General features: G+C 39.2%; 1 protein-coding gene across 2 annotated transcripts in view; it reads left to right on the plus strand.

The window, feature by feature from the left end:
• The first annotated feature begins 682 nt into the window (after positions 1-682).
• Positions 683-13,391, plus strand: part of NR1H4 (nuclear receptor subfamily 1 group H member 4) — a 40,598-nt gene continuing 27,889 nt past the window's right edge. For both annotated transcript variants that reach the window (XM_029206369.1, XM_029206368.1), the window contains exons 1-2: positions 683-813; positions 6,485-6,850. In XM_029206369.1, coding sequence (XP_029062202.1) covers positions 705-813; positions 6,485-6,850 — 475 coding nt within the window. In that variant the 5' untranslated portion in view covers positions 683-704. The remainder of the gene's footprint in view (positions 814-6,484; positions 6,851-13,391) is intronic.

Below are 13,391 nucleotides of genomic sequence, written 5' to 3' on the forward strand. Positions count from 1 at the left end.
CTACATGTATTAGTTTGCTAAGGCTGCTGTAATAAAATACCACAGACTGGGTGGCTTAAATGACAGAAATGTATTGTTTTACCATTCTGGAGGCTAGAAGTCCAAAATCAAGGTGTTAGCTGGGTGGGTTCTTTCTGAAGGCTGAGAGGGATGGATCTGTTCCTGGCCTCTCTTCCTGGCTTGTAGATGACTTTTTCCTTGTGTATCTTCACATTGTCTTTTCTCTATGAGTTTCTGTCTCTGAAATACAAATTTCCCGTTTGTATAAGGACACCGGTCCTATGGGATTAGGAGGGGACACACTTCCACCCATAACACTGGATATAAACCCAGATTAGTTTACCTCACGCTGTTAAGTATTATGCTTTAATGCTTCCTGACATTACAAAATTATATCAATCTGTATCCTTTTGAGAGGAACGAATGTCAAGACGTAGAACATGGCATTTACCCCCAAATCCACTTTTAGAGCCACTGAACAAAAATCTGTCCTCTAAAAATTCCTAAATTGGAACGTGCTCCCCAAAACTGTTTATCTAAGAGCCTGGTTTCCAGCTTACTAGGCAATTTGGCATCGAGGACTTTTCTCATAAACATTTACAAATATTCTGCTCGGTAATGAAGTTAATCAGTAAACCCCACAACCTCTGGCCTCTGTCACTCCTTACCTAGTCTCATTTTCAGTTGCTGTGAGTAAGCTAAGAATGGTAATGCAGTTTCCGGAGTTAGAAAATCCAGGTCAAATTAGTCCTTGTCACAGCTGCACGTCGTTGGGATTTGCCATGGAAATGATGAGCATGAAGCCTGCTAAAGGTAGGCGGAGGTTCTCAGATGCTGGCGGTGGGGCTTCTGCCACTGGACTGAGGAAACATGGGGCACTTTTGCTTGAGATTCCAGTAACAGATCTCTGTCAAAGATGGCTCAGTCAGAACCAGAAGACTGGGGTGAGAAGCTGGGGTGGTGTGATTTCTATAGGGTTCCAGGCAGGTGTGTATTTCATTGAGACTAAATCTAAGTGTGTTTTCCCTATAATTCTTCACTGGATAGTGTGTAAAATTAGCACCACTCTTCCAAGTTAAACACTAGGCAGTTCTAGCATTAATGCCTTGGACACTTGAAAAAACCTTTTAAAGTACATGATTTCATGCAGTGTTTTTAAAATGGCAAGTCTCAGATCCCAGTGGGTCATGATATCTATTTTGTGACTTGTGACCAGCATTAAAAATTTAGAATAGAATAGAATAGGAATACAATAGAAATGTCAGAGTGCCCGTCAAGAGGTAAGGATAAGTGTTATTTCACGGAAATTTTGTTTCAATTATTTATACATATGTATAAGTGTGTATGGGGTAATGATATAAGATTTATTTCAAACTATGCATTGTGATGAGAAAAATAAAAAGAGATAAAAAACATTAATTTACTGAACTAGTTTCACAGTAGATTTCTCCCAATAGTCAATGGAAAATCAGATAAGTAAAGAGTTTACCCTTAAGCCCGCTTTGTTTTCTCTGAAGTAAAATATAGATTATAATTAAAACATAAACAGTATAATATAATGTTGTCTGTTTTAATATTTTTTTCAGAATAGAATCTTACCTTTTGAATTTCCAGCTAAAAGTGAAAGTCAAATTATTTTCATAATAATTACAATTTTGAACATATTTCTGGTTGTAGACTTGGCAGCACGTTATTTTGTTTAAATGTGTTGTTTAAAAATGATTGACACTGTATTTTTTTAAATTAATTTATTTATTGATTTTGGCTGCGTTGGGTCTTTGTTGCTGCATGCGGGCTTTCTCTAGTTGTGGCCAGCCGGGGCTACTCTTCCTTATGGTGCGTGGGCTTCTCATTGCGGTGGCTTCTCTTGTTGCAGAGCACGGGCTCTAGGCGAGCGGGCTTCAGAAGTTGTGGCATGCAGGCTCAGTAGTTGTGACTCACGGGCTCTAGAGCACCGGCCCTGTAGTTGTGGTGCACGGGCTTATTCGCTCCACGACATGTGGGATCTTCCTGGACCGGGGTTCGAACCCATGTCCCTTGCATTGGCAGGTGGATTCTTAACCACTGCACCACCAGGGAAGCCCCTGACACTGTATTTAGAGATGGAAATTAGTTGGAAGCCTGCGGAAGTAAATTTTCCATCGTTTCAATTTAATAAGCATTTATTAAAGATTTACACTGTGTCAGGCTTTTTGTAAGGTGCCAGGAATGAAGGAGAAAAGGGAATGTAATACATAGTAATCTAATGTATTCCCCAGGAGTTCACAGACTAACCACCACAACAAAAATGTATTGAGGGGCTTCCCTGGTGGCACAGTGGTTGAGAGTCCGCCTGCCGATGCAGGGGACACGGGTTCGTGCCCCGGGCCGGGAAGACCCCACATGCCGCGGAGCGGCTGGGCCCGCGAGCCATGGCCGCTGAGCCTGCGCGTCCGGAGCCTGTGCTCCGCCACGGGAGAGGCCACAGCAGTGAGAGGCCCGCGTACCGCAAAAAAAAAAAAAAAGGATTGAATGTTTATGCTTAGGCACTATGCAGTTTACATTCTTTGTCTTAGTTTATCTTTATTGCAACCTTTCACCTAGATACTATATTTTGTTTCAATTACTATATTATCCCAGCTTTTCTTTAAAAAAGTTTTATTGAAGTATAGCTGCTTTACAATGTTGTGTTAGTTTCTGCTGTACAGCAGTGAATCAGCTATAGGTGTGCATATAGCCCCTCTTTTTTGGATTTCCTTCCCATTTAGGTCACCACAGACCACTGAGTAGAGTTCCCTGTGCTGTACAGTAGGTTCTCATTAGTTATCTATTTTATACATAGTAGTGTATTATATGATCCTGGCTTTATAGAGGAAGGAACAGAAGCTTAAAGAAGTTCAATGTCTTTCCCAAGTTCACACATCTAGCAAGTTGCAGGCGAACTGAATCCAGGTTTGTCTACACAGAAGTGCTTGTAATGAGTATGTCCTACCACCTCAAATGATATAGCATGAAAGATAAGCCTGTAAACCAACAAAAATGATGGTACATGCTTCTGAGTGCTGCAGTAGAGTGTGTACAGAGGGTAGGAGAGATTAATTCTACCTAGGAAAACTGGGACAGGCCTGACAGAGGAGGTGATGGGTTGACAAACCAGGTGGGGAGAGGCACCAACATCACAAAGGCCTGGCACCAGGAACGGCACACAACTTCATAAACCAAGTCATATCGTCTGTTAAGAAACCATGGATTAGGAAATAAAGGAAAGCCGAGAAGGCAATTTTTCCATTCATGAAACATTTCAACAAACATTCATGAAACATTTACTAGAATCAGCGTTGTGCCAGGGATGAAAAACTGGATATAATCTGAACCCTTTATCGGGCTCATCAGAAACTAACTGTGGGTTTATGAAGAAGTGCCATCCTTTGTACGTGAACCTGATTCTCCCATTTGGGTACACAGTGTTCTGGTCACAAACTCCTTAGAGCTGCGCTGTCGGATATGGCAGTCATTAGCCACATGTAGCTATTTAATTTTAAATTTTAATTATTTAAAGTTACATAAAATGAAAAATTCATTTCCTCATTATTACTAGCTATGTTTCAAATGTTCAATATTCCATATGTTTAGCGGCTACCATGTTGAAACGTATAGAATGCTTGCATCTCAGAAGTTTCCCTTTGATGGTACTCCTTTAGAGAAATTATTAAATGCTGCCAAATGACCCTCTACCCAGAAAAATGTTGCTTCCCTTTACAGGGGGTCCCAGCCTCTCCTGGAGTCCATTCAAGTGTTCGCATTTAAGAACTCTTCACTAAACTCCCATGGAGAATTTCTGTTATAAAGAAATCCAAATTCTCCTATTTCTTGATAAACTGATTCTTTAAAAAATCACTCATAAATTGCATTAAAATAGAAATGAATTTACCTTTTCCGAAAGTACACTCTAAAGTTGACCTACCTTTGCCCTCTCCACATCTTATGCTCTGTCAGAAAATTCTGTATTTGCTTACTTGGTTTTATCCCAGCCCTTGACATACTCCCACCCCTCCCCACCCCAAACACACAAACAAGAGAAAGTCTGGGGCCTCTTCTATCTGTTTTCTGTCTGTCACTGTTGTGTCCTCGGAACCTAGGACAGTGTCAGGCAAATTGTAAGTGTTCAATATATTTATGAGTGAAAGAAGTATCCTATAATTTATAGCATCAAAACAGACTGATGTGTATTAATATTTACTAATTAACTATCATTACAATCAAGATTTTGCTAGGTTCTTTAGGAAACAAACATGTCTTTTTATGGCACTCCACTTATCAAAACTTTTTCTCAGAAACTGTATCTTATACTCAGAATTACCTTATGAGATAGCGAGCCTGGGTGTTAGTAGCCCCATTTTACAGAAGAAACAGAAAAATGTTAGGCAGTTGTTCAAGGTCTCACAGTCAGTTAATGGAAGCTATTCTTGTCCCACCATTTTGGAGGATGTTGTCCATGCTGGGGTTTTTTATTGTAAGTTGCCTGTATATTTATTGTCTCTACTCTGTGGAAATTTGGTGGGAACACTGTGAAATACTAGAAGTGGATGTGCTTTGAGAATAGAGGCATTATTTAATAATATTGTGTACTGATCTCATAGTCTTACCCTGTTTTGTGTTGTTTTCATATAGTAGAATTGATGTCTTTGTGAAAGCGTTCCATTTTAATTGAGATGATTCCAGATATTGATAACATGATTTGACTTGAGTTGGGACTCCATTGTGTCTCTTGACTATTAAAAGATTTTTTGAAATAATGCTCGGAGACCTTGGAATTGTCTTGTGAGGAGAAAACAACTACACATTTCCTTAGATTCTACAGAATCCAGATTCTCTCATTAATTGATTATGTGACTTCAGGCAAGTTGCTTAACTTTACTAGACCTGTAGATGGAGAGAAACTGGGGCTGGGGGTGGGGATGGGAAGTTGAGTGAGGGTAAGATGGGTCGGAGGATAAAATCTAGATGAAACGAATGATTTTAATGCTTTTAGCTCTTTTCAGTTGTATTCACTCCAGAAATTTGAACCATATTTAGTTATTAAATAGATCAAGATTTTGCTCATATTTTAGCTTCTCTTTTTTCTGTAATAATTCCATATTTTTATATTTTTCCATTTTGCAGTCATAAGACAAAGCCCCATTGACAAAATTTTTTGACTGTCAGATATACTGACTCAGTGCTGGTTTTATATGGTTAAGTTGGGCATGAAAGAAACAAAATTGATTTTGCACAGATATTGTATCCTTTGTGTTCCGTCAGTGATTTCCTGTATCAATGCAGAAAGCATTTTATTTTAAACAAACATTTAACATACATATTCTCCACTTTGCGTTGTAGAAAGGCCCTGAATTCTAATGCCCATAAACTGTTGGTCATACACTTATAGAGGTTTTAGACATAAAGAAGAACTATAACATCATGCAGCATGGAGTCTTCTCTTTACAGATAAGTAAAGGGAGGGCCATGAAGGGTAGATAAGTACTATACAACTGGGTTCAGACACCCAGGGACCTAGGTTTAGGGAAGACTTCCCAAGAGAAGCTATACTTAAAGGGAAATTTAGAGGTAAGTGGAGAATAGTGAGATAACGTTCTTGGAGGGGATGGCTGTTGAGGAAAGTTCCAGGCTCAGGAAACAGCATGTGGGAAAGGTCCTGAGTCTGGAAGCAGCAAGCCATATTTAAGGAATATGGAAGTCGGAACATGGGAAATGGCTGGAAAAGAAAGAAAGGGTAAGATCATGCAGAGTCTTGCAGGCCTAGCTATAGGTTACCTGAAAGCGGAGGCATTGAAGGGACTAACAAACTCAAGTACAGAGGGAGGAAGAGAAAAGCTTTAAAGCATCACAGATTTGAAATTATCGCAGAGAGGAGCAATTCAGCACATGGGCTTTGAAGTCAGACTCAAAGTCCAAATCTCAGCTACTTAGGTGTGTAGGAATAAAGTTGCCTAATTACTCTGTGCCTCTGACTACTCAATTTTAAGTGGGGATAATACCGTTACCCACTTTATAGGATTTTGTAAGACAGAAATGACAAAAGATAGCATTTGTATATATGCCTGTCCTTTATCTTTGTTTTCTGTGGATTGTTGAATGTTTTCCATGTTGAATAGTTTTTTTAACTTTCCTTTTTTCTTTTTCTTTTAAACATTCTTGTTTGTTTTTCTTTTCTCCATGTTGAATGTTTTCTTATTGGTTTGCAAAAGCTCTTTACATGTGAATGATATGAGTGTTTTGTCTGTCCTCTATGTGGCAGATATCTTTCTGAGCTTTTAACATTGTCATTTAATCTGTTAATAGTTCTTTTACTGTCAAAAAGTCAATTTTCTATTAAAATTTTAATGTAAATATTCAAATATTTCAATCTTCCCTTAGAGCCTATACTCCTAACCATATGCTAAACTGCCTCTCTTATTTATAGAATGATGATATTAATTCCAGTTTTGTTATCACTTTTGTTCAGGCGTACTAACAGAACAAGCAGCAGGTCCTCTGGGACAGAATCTAGAAGTGGAACCATACTCACAATACAACAACATTCAGTTTCCCCAAGTTCAACCACAGATTTCCTCATCTTCCTATTACTCCAACCTGGGTTTCTATCCCCAGCAGCCTGAAGAGTGGTACTCTCCTGGAATATATGAACTCAGGCGAATGCCTGCTGAGACTCTCTACCAGGGAGAGACTGAGGTAGTGGAGATTCCTGTGACAAAGAAGGCCCGACTGGGTACATCAGCAGGGAGAATAAAAGGAGATGAGCTATGTGTTGTTTGTGGAGACAGAGCATCTGGTTACCACTATAATGCACTGACCTGTGAGGGGTGCAAAGGTAAGCCTCTTTTGGTTGGCAGTTTTCTCCTTATTAAAGTTTTTCTCTACTGGTTGTTGAAATCCCTCAAACTGGATTCTTCCCTTCTCCCAAATAACTTCCCATTTTCTCCTCCTCTGCTCTTACTTCTTCCTACATCTTCTCCTTCATTGGGATGACATAGATTTCTAGGGAAAGCTTATTAGAGTATTTAGCTTGGATATAAGTAAACTTTTTCCTATTCACAACCTCACACATAGTTAGAAGGCATTTATGATTGTGGGTTTTGTTTGTTTGTGTTGTTTTTTAAAAGAAAGAGAAATTGCTGAACTCATCTCTTTTAAAATTAAGGTCAAGGACAATAAGATTTTATTCAATAGATATTTTAACATACATTTTCGTGTACTCTAGTTAATTGAGAAAGAGACAGAGGAAGAAAAACAAACAAAAGAAAACAAAAAGGAAGTAATGATAGCCTATATTCAACAAATATTTCACTTAGCAGGAAAATAGATCTGTGAGCAATTCTGTAGGGGAAATCAATGACATTGTAATCCATTTAGGATGGATAAGGTATAACACATGAAACATGAAGATGACTCAATATAAAGCCCTATGTGATCATTCTCCCGATAAGGACACAGATGATAAGTTTGTAAAATTTGAGAGGAAAGAACATAATGGACTAGTAGGTTCATCTATTTATTTTTGCATTTGTTCTTTCAACAAATATTCATGGGATGCCTACCATGTATTAGGCACTCTGTTAGCTTCCAGGACTTTGAAAGCTGATAAAGAACTGTCCCTGGAGCAGAATCTGTTGAATGGCGAGCCAGTTTGGTGTTCCCAGATGCCAATGATTGCCATAAAAATAAACAGAGGACCCAGCCACGTAAGAATGGCTCTAGGACATTTCAAACCTTTGAAAGTTCAAGTGATCAGATTGTCTAAAATTATATTAGTCAGCTCTTTAAAACTTGGTGTGATTTCATTAGATTTTTTAAAAACAAAGTAGTATTTATGCCCCAAATTTAAAAATTAAAACAGATCTATAAAGAAAATTTCAAAGTTCTCGTTTACGGCCTTTAAAATACCCTTATCCGTTTGTGGAGAGCCAAGTCTATATGGGTAAAAGTTACATATAAATTCTTTGAAGACATAGACTGTGTCTTCTTCAGCTCTGTTACACCTCATAGCATCTAACACAGTGTCTGGTACATAGTAAATGTGTAAATAAATAAAAGCATAGTAAATTTGGAATGCCATAATGAAAATCCATGCTCATCGCTTCCTAGCTAAGAAGGGGTGTAGCTTCAAATCTCCTGCTTCTAAATCTAACCCCAGAGACTCTATTATTAACCACCAAATGATGATTCTGCTCTCTGAGCTATTGTTCAAGGCTAATATTGACTAACTTGGTAGCCAAAGGAAGAGAATCAAGTGCTCCATTTAGGTGTCAAGGTATTGGTATTATCCAAGCCAAGGGGATAAAACCTTGAAGTTAGTAACCTGGGCCAGCTCACCTCCTTACAGGTGAACGCTGGAGTGAAACCTGGTCCTCCTGAGAATTCCGGGGCGTGGCCGAGTGAGTAGAGGGAGACCAGAGTGCCGTAGACAACCCTAAGAAACAGCGACTCAAAGACAGGCAGAGGATGAGAAGCCCATAAAGGATAGAAAATAGAAGTCAAAGCTAGGAAGCTACTAGGCAAGTGCAGGGTCAGGAGACCAGGGGACAGAAAACTGGTCTAAGGAGAACCGGTCCTCTGGGGAGCTCAGGGAGGAAAAGCTGGATCTGAACATAGGTATATTTTTAAAAGCAGAGAAAGGCAGGGCTTTTTCTTTGATTTTGATTTGAGACTTTGCCCCCATGATGACAGCAAAAGGACAAGAGTGCAAGAGCAGATGAGATACAGCCAGGCAAGGGCCCATGTTCTACATCAGGGTTTGGCAATTGTTTTCTGTAAAGAGACGGATAGTAAATATTGTAGGCTTTGCACCATAGCGGCCTTGTTGCGATTACGCAACTCTGCAAACTCAGCCACGTAAGAGTGGCTTTACTTAGCCTACAAAAATAGGCAGGACAATAAAAAACAGGCAGTGGGCCAAATTGGGCCCAGGGCCTAGCTGTAATTTGCTGACCCCTGGTCTAGACCAATAACTCTCAGAATTAACTGGAAACTATGCAGTGAGAGAGCACAGCACTCAGGGTATATATGCAAGAAAAATAACCTTTTTTGTATAATTGGATTTAATCCAATTTCAAGCCCTGGTGGAAACTTTATTTCATCAATTCAGGATGAATCTACTGAGTTTTCTGGGCCCTGGAGGTGGGGCTCTGGTTCTTGGTGCCGTTAACATACTCCAGCGTCTGTTGAGGGCTGTTCTCTCTGGTCTTCGCTCACCAGTGGGAAAGGTCTCTGAGGTGCTATCCTGGCATCCTGAGCACACCCTTGCTTCCCATCTGGCCCCACCGGCTTCCCTGCTGCTCAGATGGGTGGGCTCCTGATGCTACCGCACTGTCACCTGGAACGCCTGGCTGCCCAGGGAAACCACACGGCCACGTCATCCGTTCCTGTGCCTTGTGGGGTGCAGGGAACCCCAAGGGCCTCCCCTGACTCTCCCCAGGAAAGAGCACAAGAATCCCTCTCTTCTAGGATTTCTCAGTGATGTGGAGTTCCCATAAGCTTTCTGCAAACCCAATCCCAGGACTCAGTCTGAGGATTAGGGGGTGGGAGGGACAGAGTTCAGGACCTTCTCGTGTACTTAACACGTCTTAACTCTTTGGTTGTCTGCCTCTCCCAATTTGGGGAAATTTTGTTAGTGTCTGGGATCTTGGGGCTTAGGCTTTGGTGACTGAAAAGCCAATAATTGGCTCCTTTGTGCTTTTTAGATGTTCTCTAGAGAAAACAAATGGAAATCATTCTGGCTTAGTAAATGGGGAGGAAGTACAAGGTGCTGCCACAGCAAAACCATGATCCTGCTTGCCAGCAGAGACAACAGAAGCGCAGCTCTTTCTTCACTTCCACTTCTCAAATATCTTACAAGGGCGCCTGTTTGGCAGAGCTTAAATTGTATCTACATTTAGCAGCAAGGGAGTCTGGGAGAGATTGTGTTCAACTGTCCTGCCTTCACAGTAGAGGACGCACGAATCCAACTAGCCAACCTCAGTTGACAGAATACGTAACTTCTCTGAGCCTCCAATCTGTGAATTAGGAATAATATCTATTTTTTACAGGGTTCTTGTGAGGATTAAATTAGATTTTTTTATGTAAAGATCCTGGTAGCTCTCTTGCCTTAGGACTTCACTGCAGATCCTTCATGAATGTAATACTTTAAACACACACAGACACACTCATACATACCCACGAGAAATTTTTTCTTTTTTTTGGTTGCTCTGTGTCTTAGTTGCGGCAGGCAGGCTCCTTAGTTGCGGCTGGCAGGTTCCTTAGTTGTGGCATGCGAACTCTTACTTGAGGCGTGCATGTGGTATCTAGCTCCCTGACCAGGGATTGAACCCGCGTCCCCTGCTTTGGGAGGCGGATTCTTAACCACTGTGCCACCAGGGAAGTCCCAATTTTTTAAAACTTAAAAATAAAACAAAGACCACGGTTAAACTTCCTGATTTCACTGGTCTCTGTTTCTGTTATAAATACTTTAATTTTTCTTAAGGTTTTATTTGTTATAGGTATTTATGGCATCAATGAGATAAATTTTGATTTTTTTAAAAAAATAACAACTGCAGAACACAAGCATAATGCCAAGTGACAATGAGAGCTATTTGCTCAGCACTAGATTAAATCGAGAGCTGTCCCTCCCCCTCGGTTATCATTGTAGAGCATATGGAAATATGCTAAGGTCTGGATGAATTTTGATTCAAACCTCAAACCTCAACTGAAAAACTGATCTGCATCTGACTGGATATTTCAAGTGGCTGCACTCCCAAATAGGTCAATGTCAATGCCACTCACAACCGTCTCCATGCCAGGAAAGAATGGTAGAACATTTAAAAGGCATTTTATGAGCAAATGGGGGACTTTTCATCCTTTGGAACATATTTTTATATAAGATAGTGAACCAGCATTAGACTTAGTTCTGAAGTTTTAGAAAAGATTCTAGAATTATTGAAACAATTGTGACATGTAGGATAGATGTAGCGAGTTTCCAACAGGCCTTTGGTTTATGGGTTAGAGCTGAAGTGCCCTGACTTACTTATAAACTTACTGCAATCCTATTTGATTTTGAGGTCTGATTTTATAAAATTTAATAATGATCCCAATGAACTCTATAGGTCAAATTATCTTAGAGTGTGATTCAAGGGGTGGGGATTAAACGATTTCACTGCATTGGAAGACTTTTGTTATAAAAGTCTTGGGAAGAGTAGGACTCTGAAGGCAGATAACCTGGATTCCAACCCCAGCTGATTCTCTTCCAAGTTACTTAATGTCTCTGGGCTTCAGACTTCGTACCTGTAAAATGAGGATAATAATAAAGATGAGGAGGAGGAAGGTGAGATGATGGCAATGTGATGATGATAGACAGAGAAATAGCATACATCAAGGGATTATTTTGTGCAGGCTTTATTAGGAGACTTTACATATACTAACTCATTTCATCTTCAAGAAAACCCTTTGAGGTAGATTTAAATAAGGTAATGTGTGTAAAGTGATTATCATAGTCTTTGCCAATAGGAAACCCTCAATAAATGTCTGCTATTATTACTATTATGATTGGGTTGTCATGAAGAAAAAATGAGACATTGGTGGGGTTTTTTTTGTTGTTGTCGTTCTTTTTATTTTTTTATTTTCCTTTTTTTTTTTTCACAACTCACACACACACACTGTATTTTATTTTTACAAGAGATAAATAAACTGACACCAAGCATTGTAAAGGGATGACCACAACAAAAGCAATGATGATTGCAATTACCAAACATGAAACACATTCATACTATGTCATAATATTGACATTCAGTCCAGTAATCCACCACTCTAACAGCTTTTTTACTTTGCAGTGAAAATTGATTTGTATATTTTTGCCTCTGAGTCCTTGTGGGATTTTTTTTTTTTTATTCAAACAGAAAGTCACAAAAATTATAATCATCCTCAACAGTTCACTCAGTCCCATGTAATTAATTTTTTTTTCATCTTGATCTTTTGTTAGCACTTTTACGAATTCATCAGCTTTCCATTAGAGTTCTGAAAATGCTTATTCATTCAGTTCAGCAGTATAGTCAGTTACCAGAAACCTGTACTTGTCAGTCTTTTCCATGAATTCCTTGAAGATGAAACCCTTTTATAGGAACATTTTTGTGAAAGCTTCAGAGTATACCCAGAACTGTCTGTAAATGACAAAAGACTTAAAAATGACCACGGTTAAAGATGTGATGAAAGTTCATAATAATGCAATTGACAAGGAAATTTAGTTATTTCAGAGATACACATTTTAAAGTACTAACTAGAATTATGACTTATATTATACAAGAACATATAAGATTTTTAGAAATTTCATGTAATGTCTGAAAGATTTATATTAACATATTTCCATATAAATAACCCAAAGAAAGTTTAGTATTAGTTGTTTTTTGTTTGTTTGTTTGTTTTTTTATACTGCAGGTTCTTATTAGTCATCAATTTTATACACATCAGTGTATACATGTCAATCCCAATCGCCCAATTCAGCATACCACCATCCCCACCCCACTGTGGTTTTCCTCTCTTGGTGTCCATACGTTTGTTCTCTACATCTGTGTCTCAACTTCTGCCCTGCAAACTGGTTCATCTGTACCATTTTTCTAGGTTCCACATACATGCATTAATATACGATATTTGTTTTTCTCTTTCTGACTTACTTCACTCTGTATGACAGTCTCTAGATCCATCCACGTCTCAACAAATGACTCAATTTCATTCCTTTTTATGGCTGAGTAATATTCCATTGTATATATGTACCACCTCTTCTTTATCCATTCGTCTGTCAATGGGCATTTAGGTTGCTTCCATGACCTGGCTATTATAAATAGTGCTGCAATGAACATTGGGGTGCATGTGTCTTTTTGAATTATGGTTTTCTCTGGGTATATGCCCAGTAGTGGGATTGCTGGATCATATGGTAATTCTATTTTTAGTTTTTTAAGGAACCTCCATACTGCTCTCCATAGTGGCTATATCAATTTACATTCCCACCAACAGTGCAAGAGGGTTCCCTTTTCTCCACACCCTCTCCAGCATTTGTTGTTTGTAGATTTTCTGATGATGGCCATTCTGACTGGTGTGAGGTGATACCTCATTGTAGTTTTGATTTGCATTTCCTAATATTAGTGATGTTGAGCAGCTTTTCATGTGCTTCTTGGCCATCTGTATGTCTTCTTTGGAGAAATGTCTATTTAGGTCTTCTGCCCATTTTTGGATTGGGTTGTTTGTTTCTTTAATATTGAGCTGCATGAGCTGTTTGTATATTTTGGAGATTAATCCTTTGTCCGTTGATTCGTTTGTGAATAGAGACATTGTTTTTAAAACCTCCAGCTCTGTACCTGGCACACCTTGAGTGCTCATAAAACATTCGC

Source organism: Monodon monoceros, unplaced genomic scaffold (assembly GCF_005190385.1).
Source record: "Monodon monoceros isolate NGI ecotype Baffin Bay Population unplaced genomic scaffold, NGI_Narwhal_1 Super_Scaffold_6, whole genome shotgun sequence".
NCBI classification, from domain to species: domain Eukaryota; kingdom Metazoa; phylum Chordata; class Mammalia; order Artiodactyla; family Monodontidae; genus Monodon; species Monodon monoceros.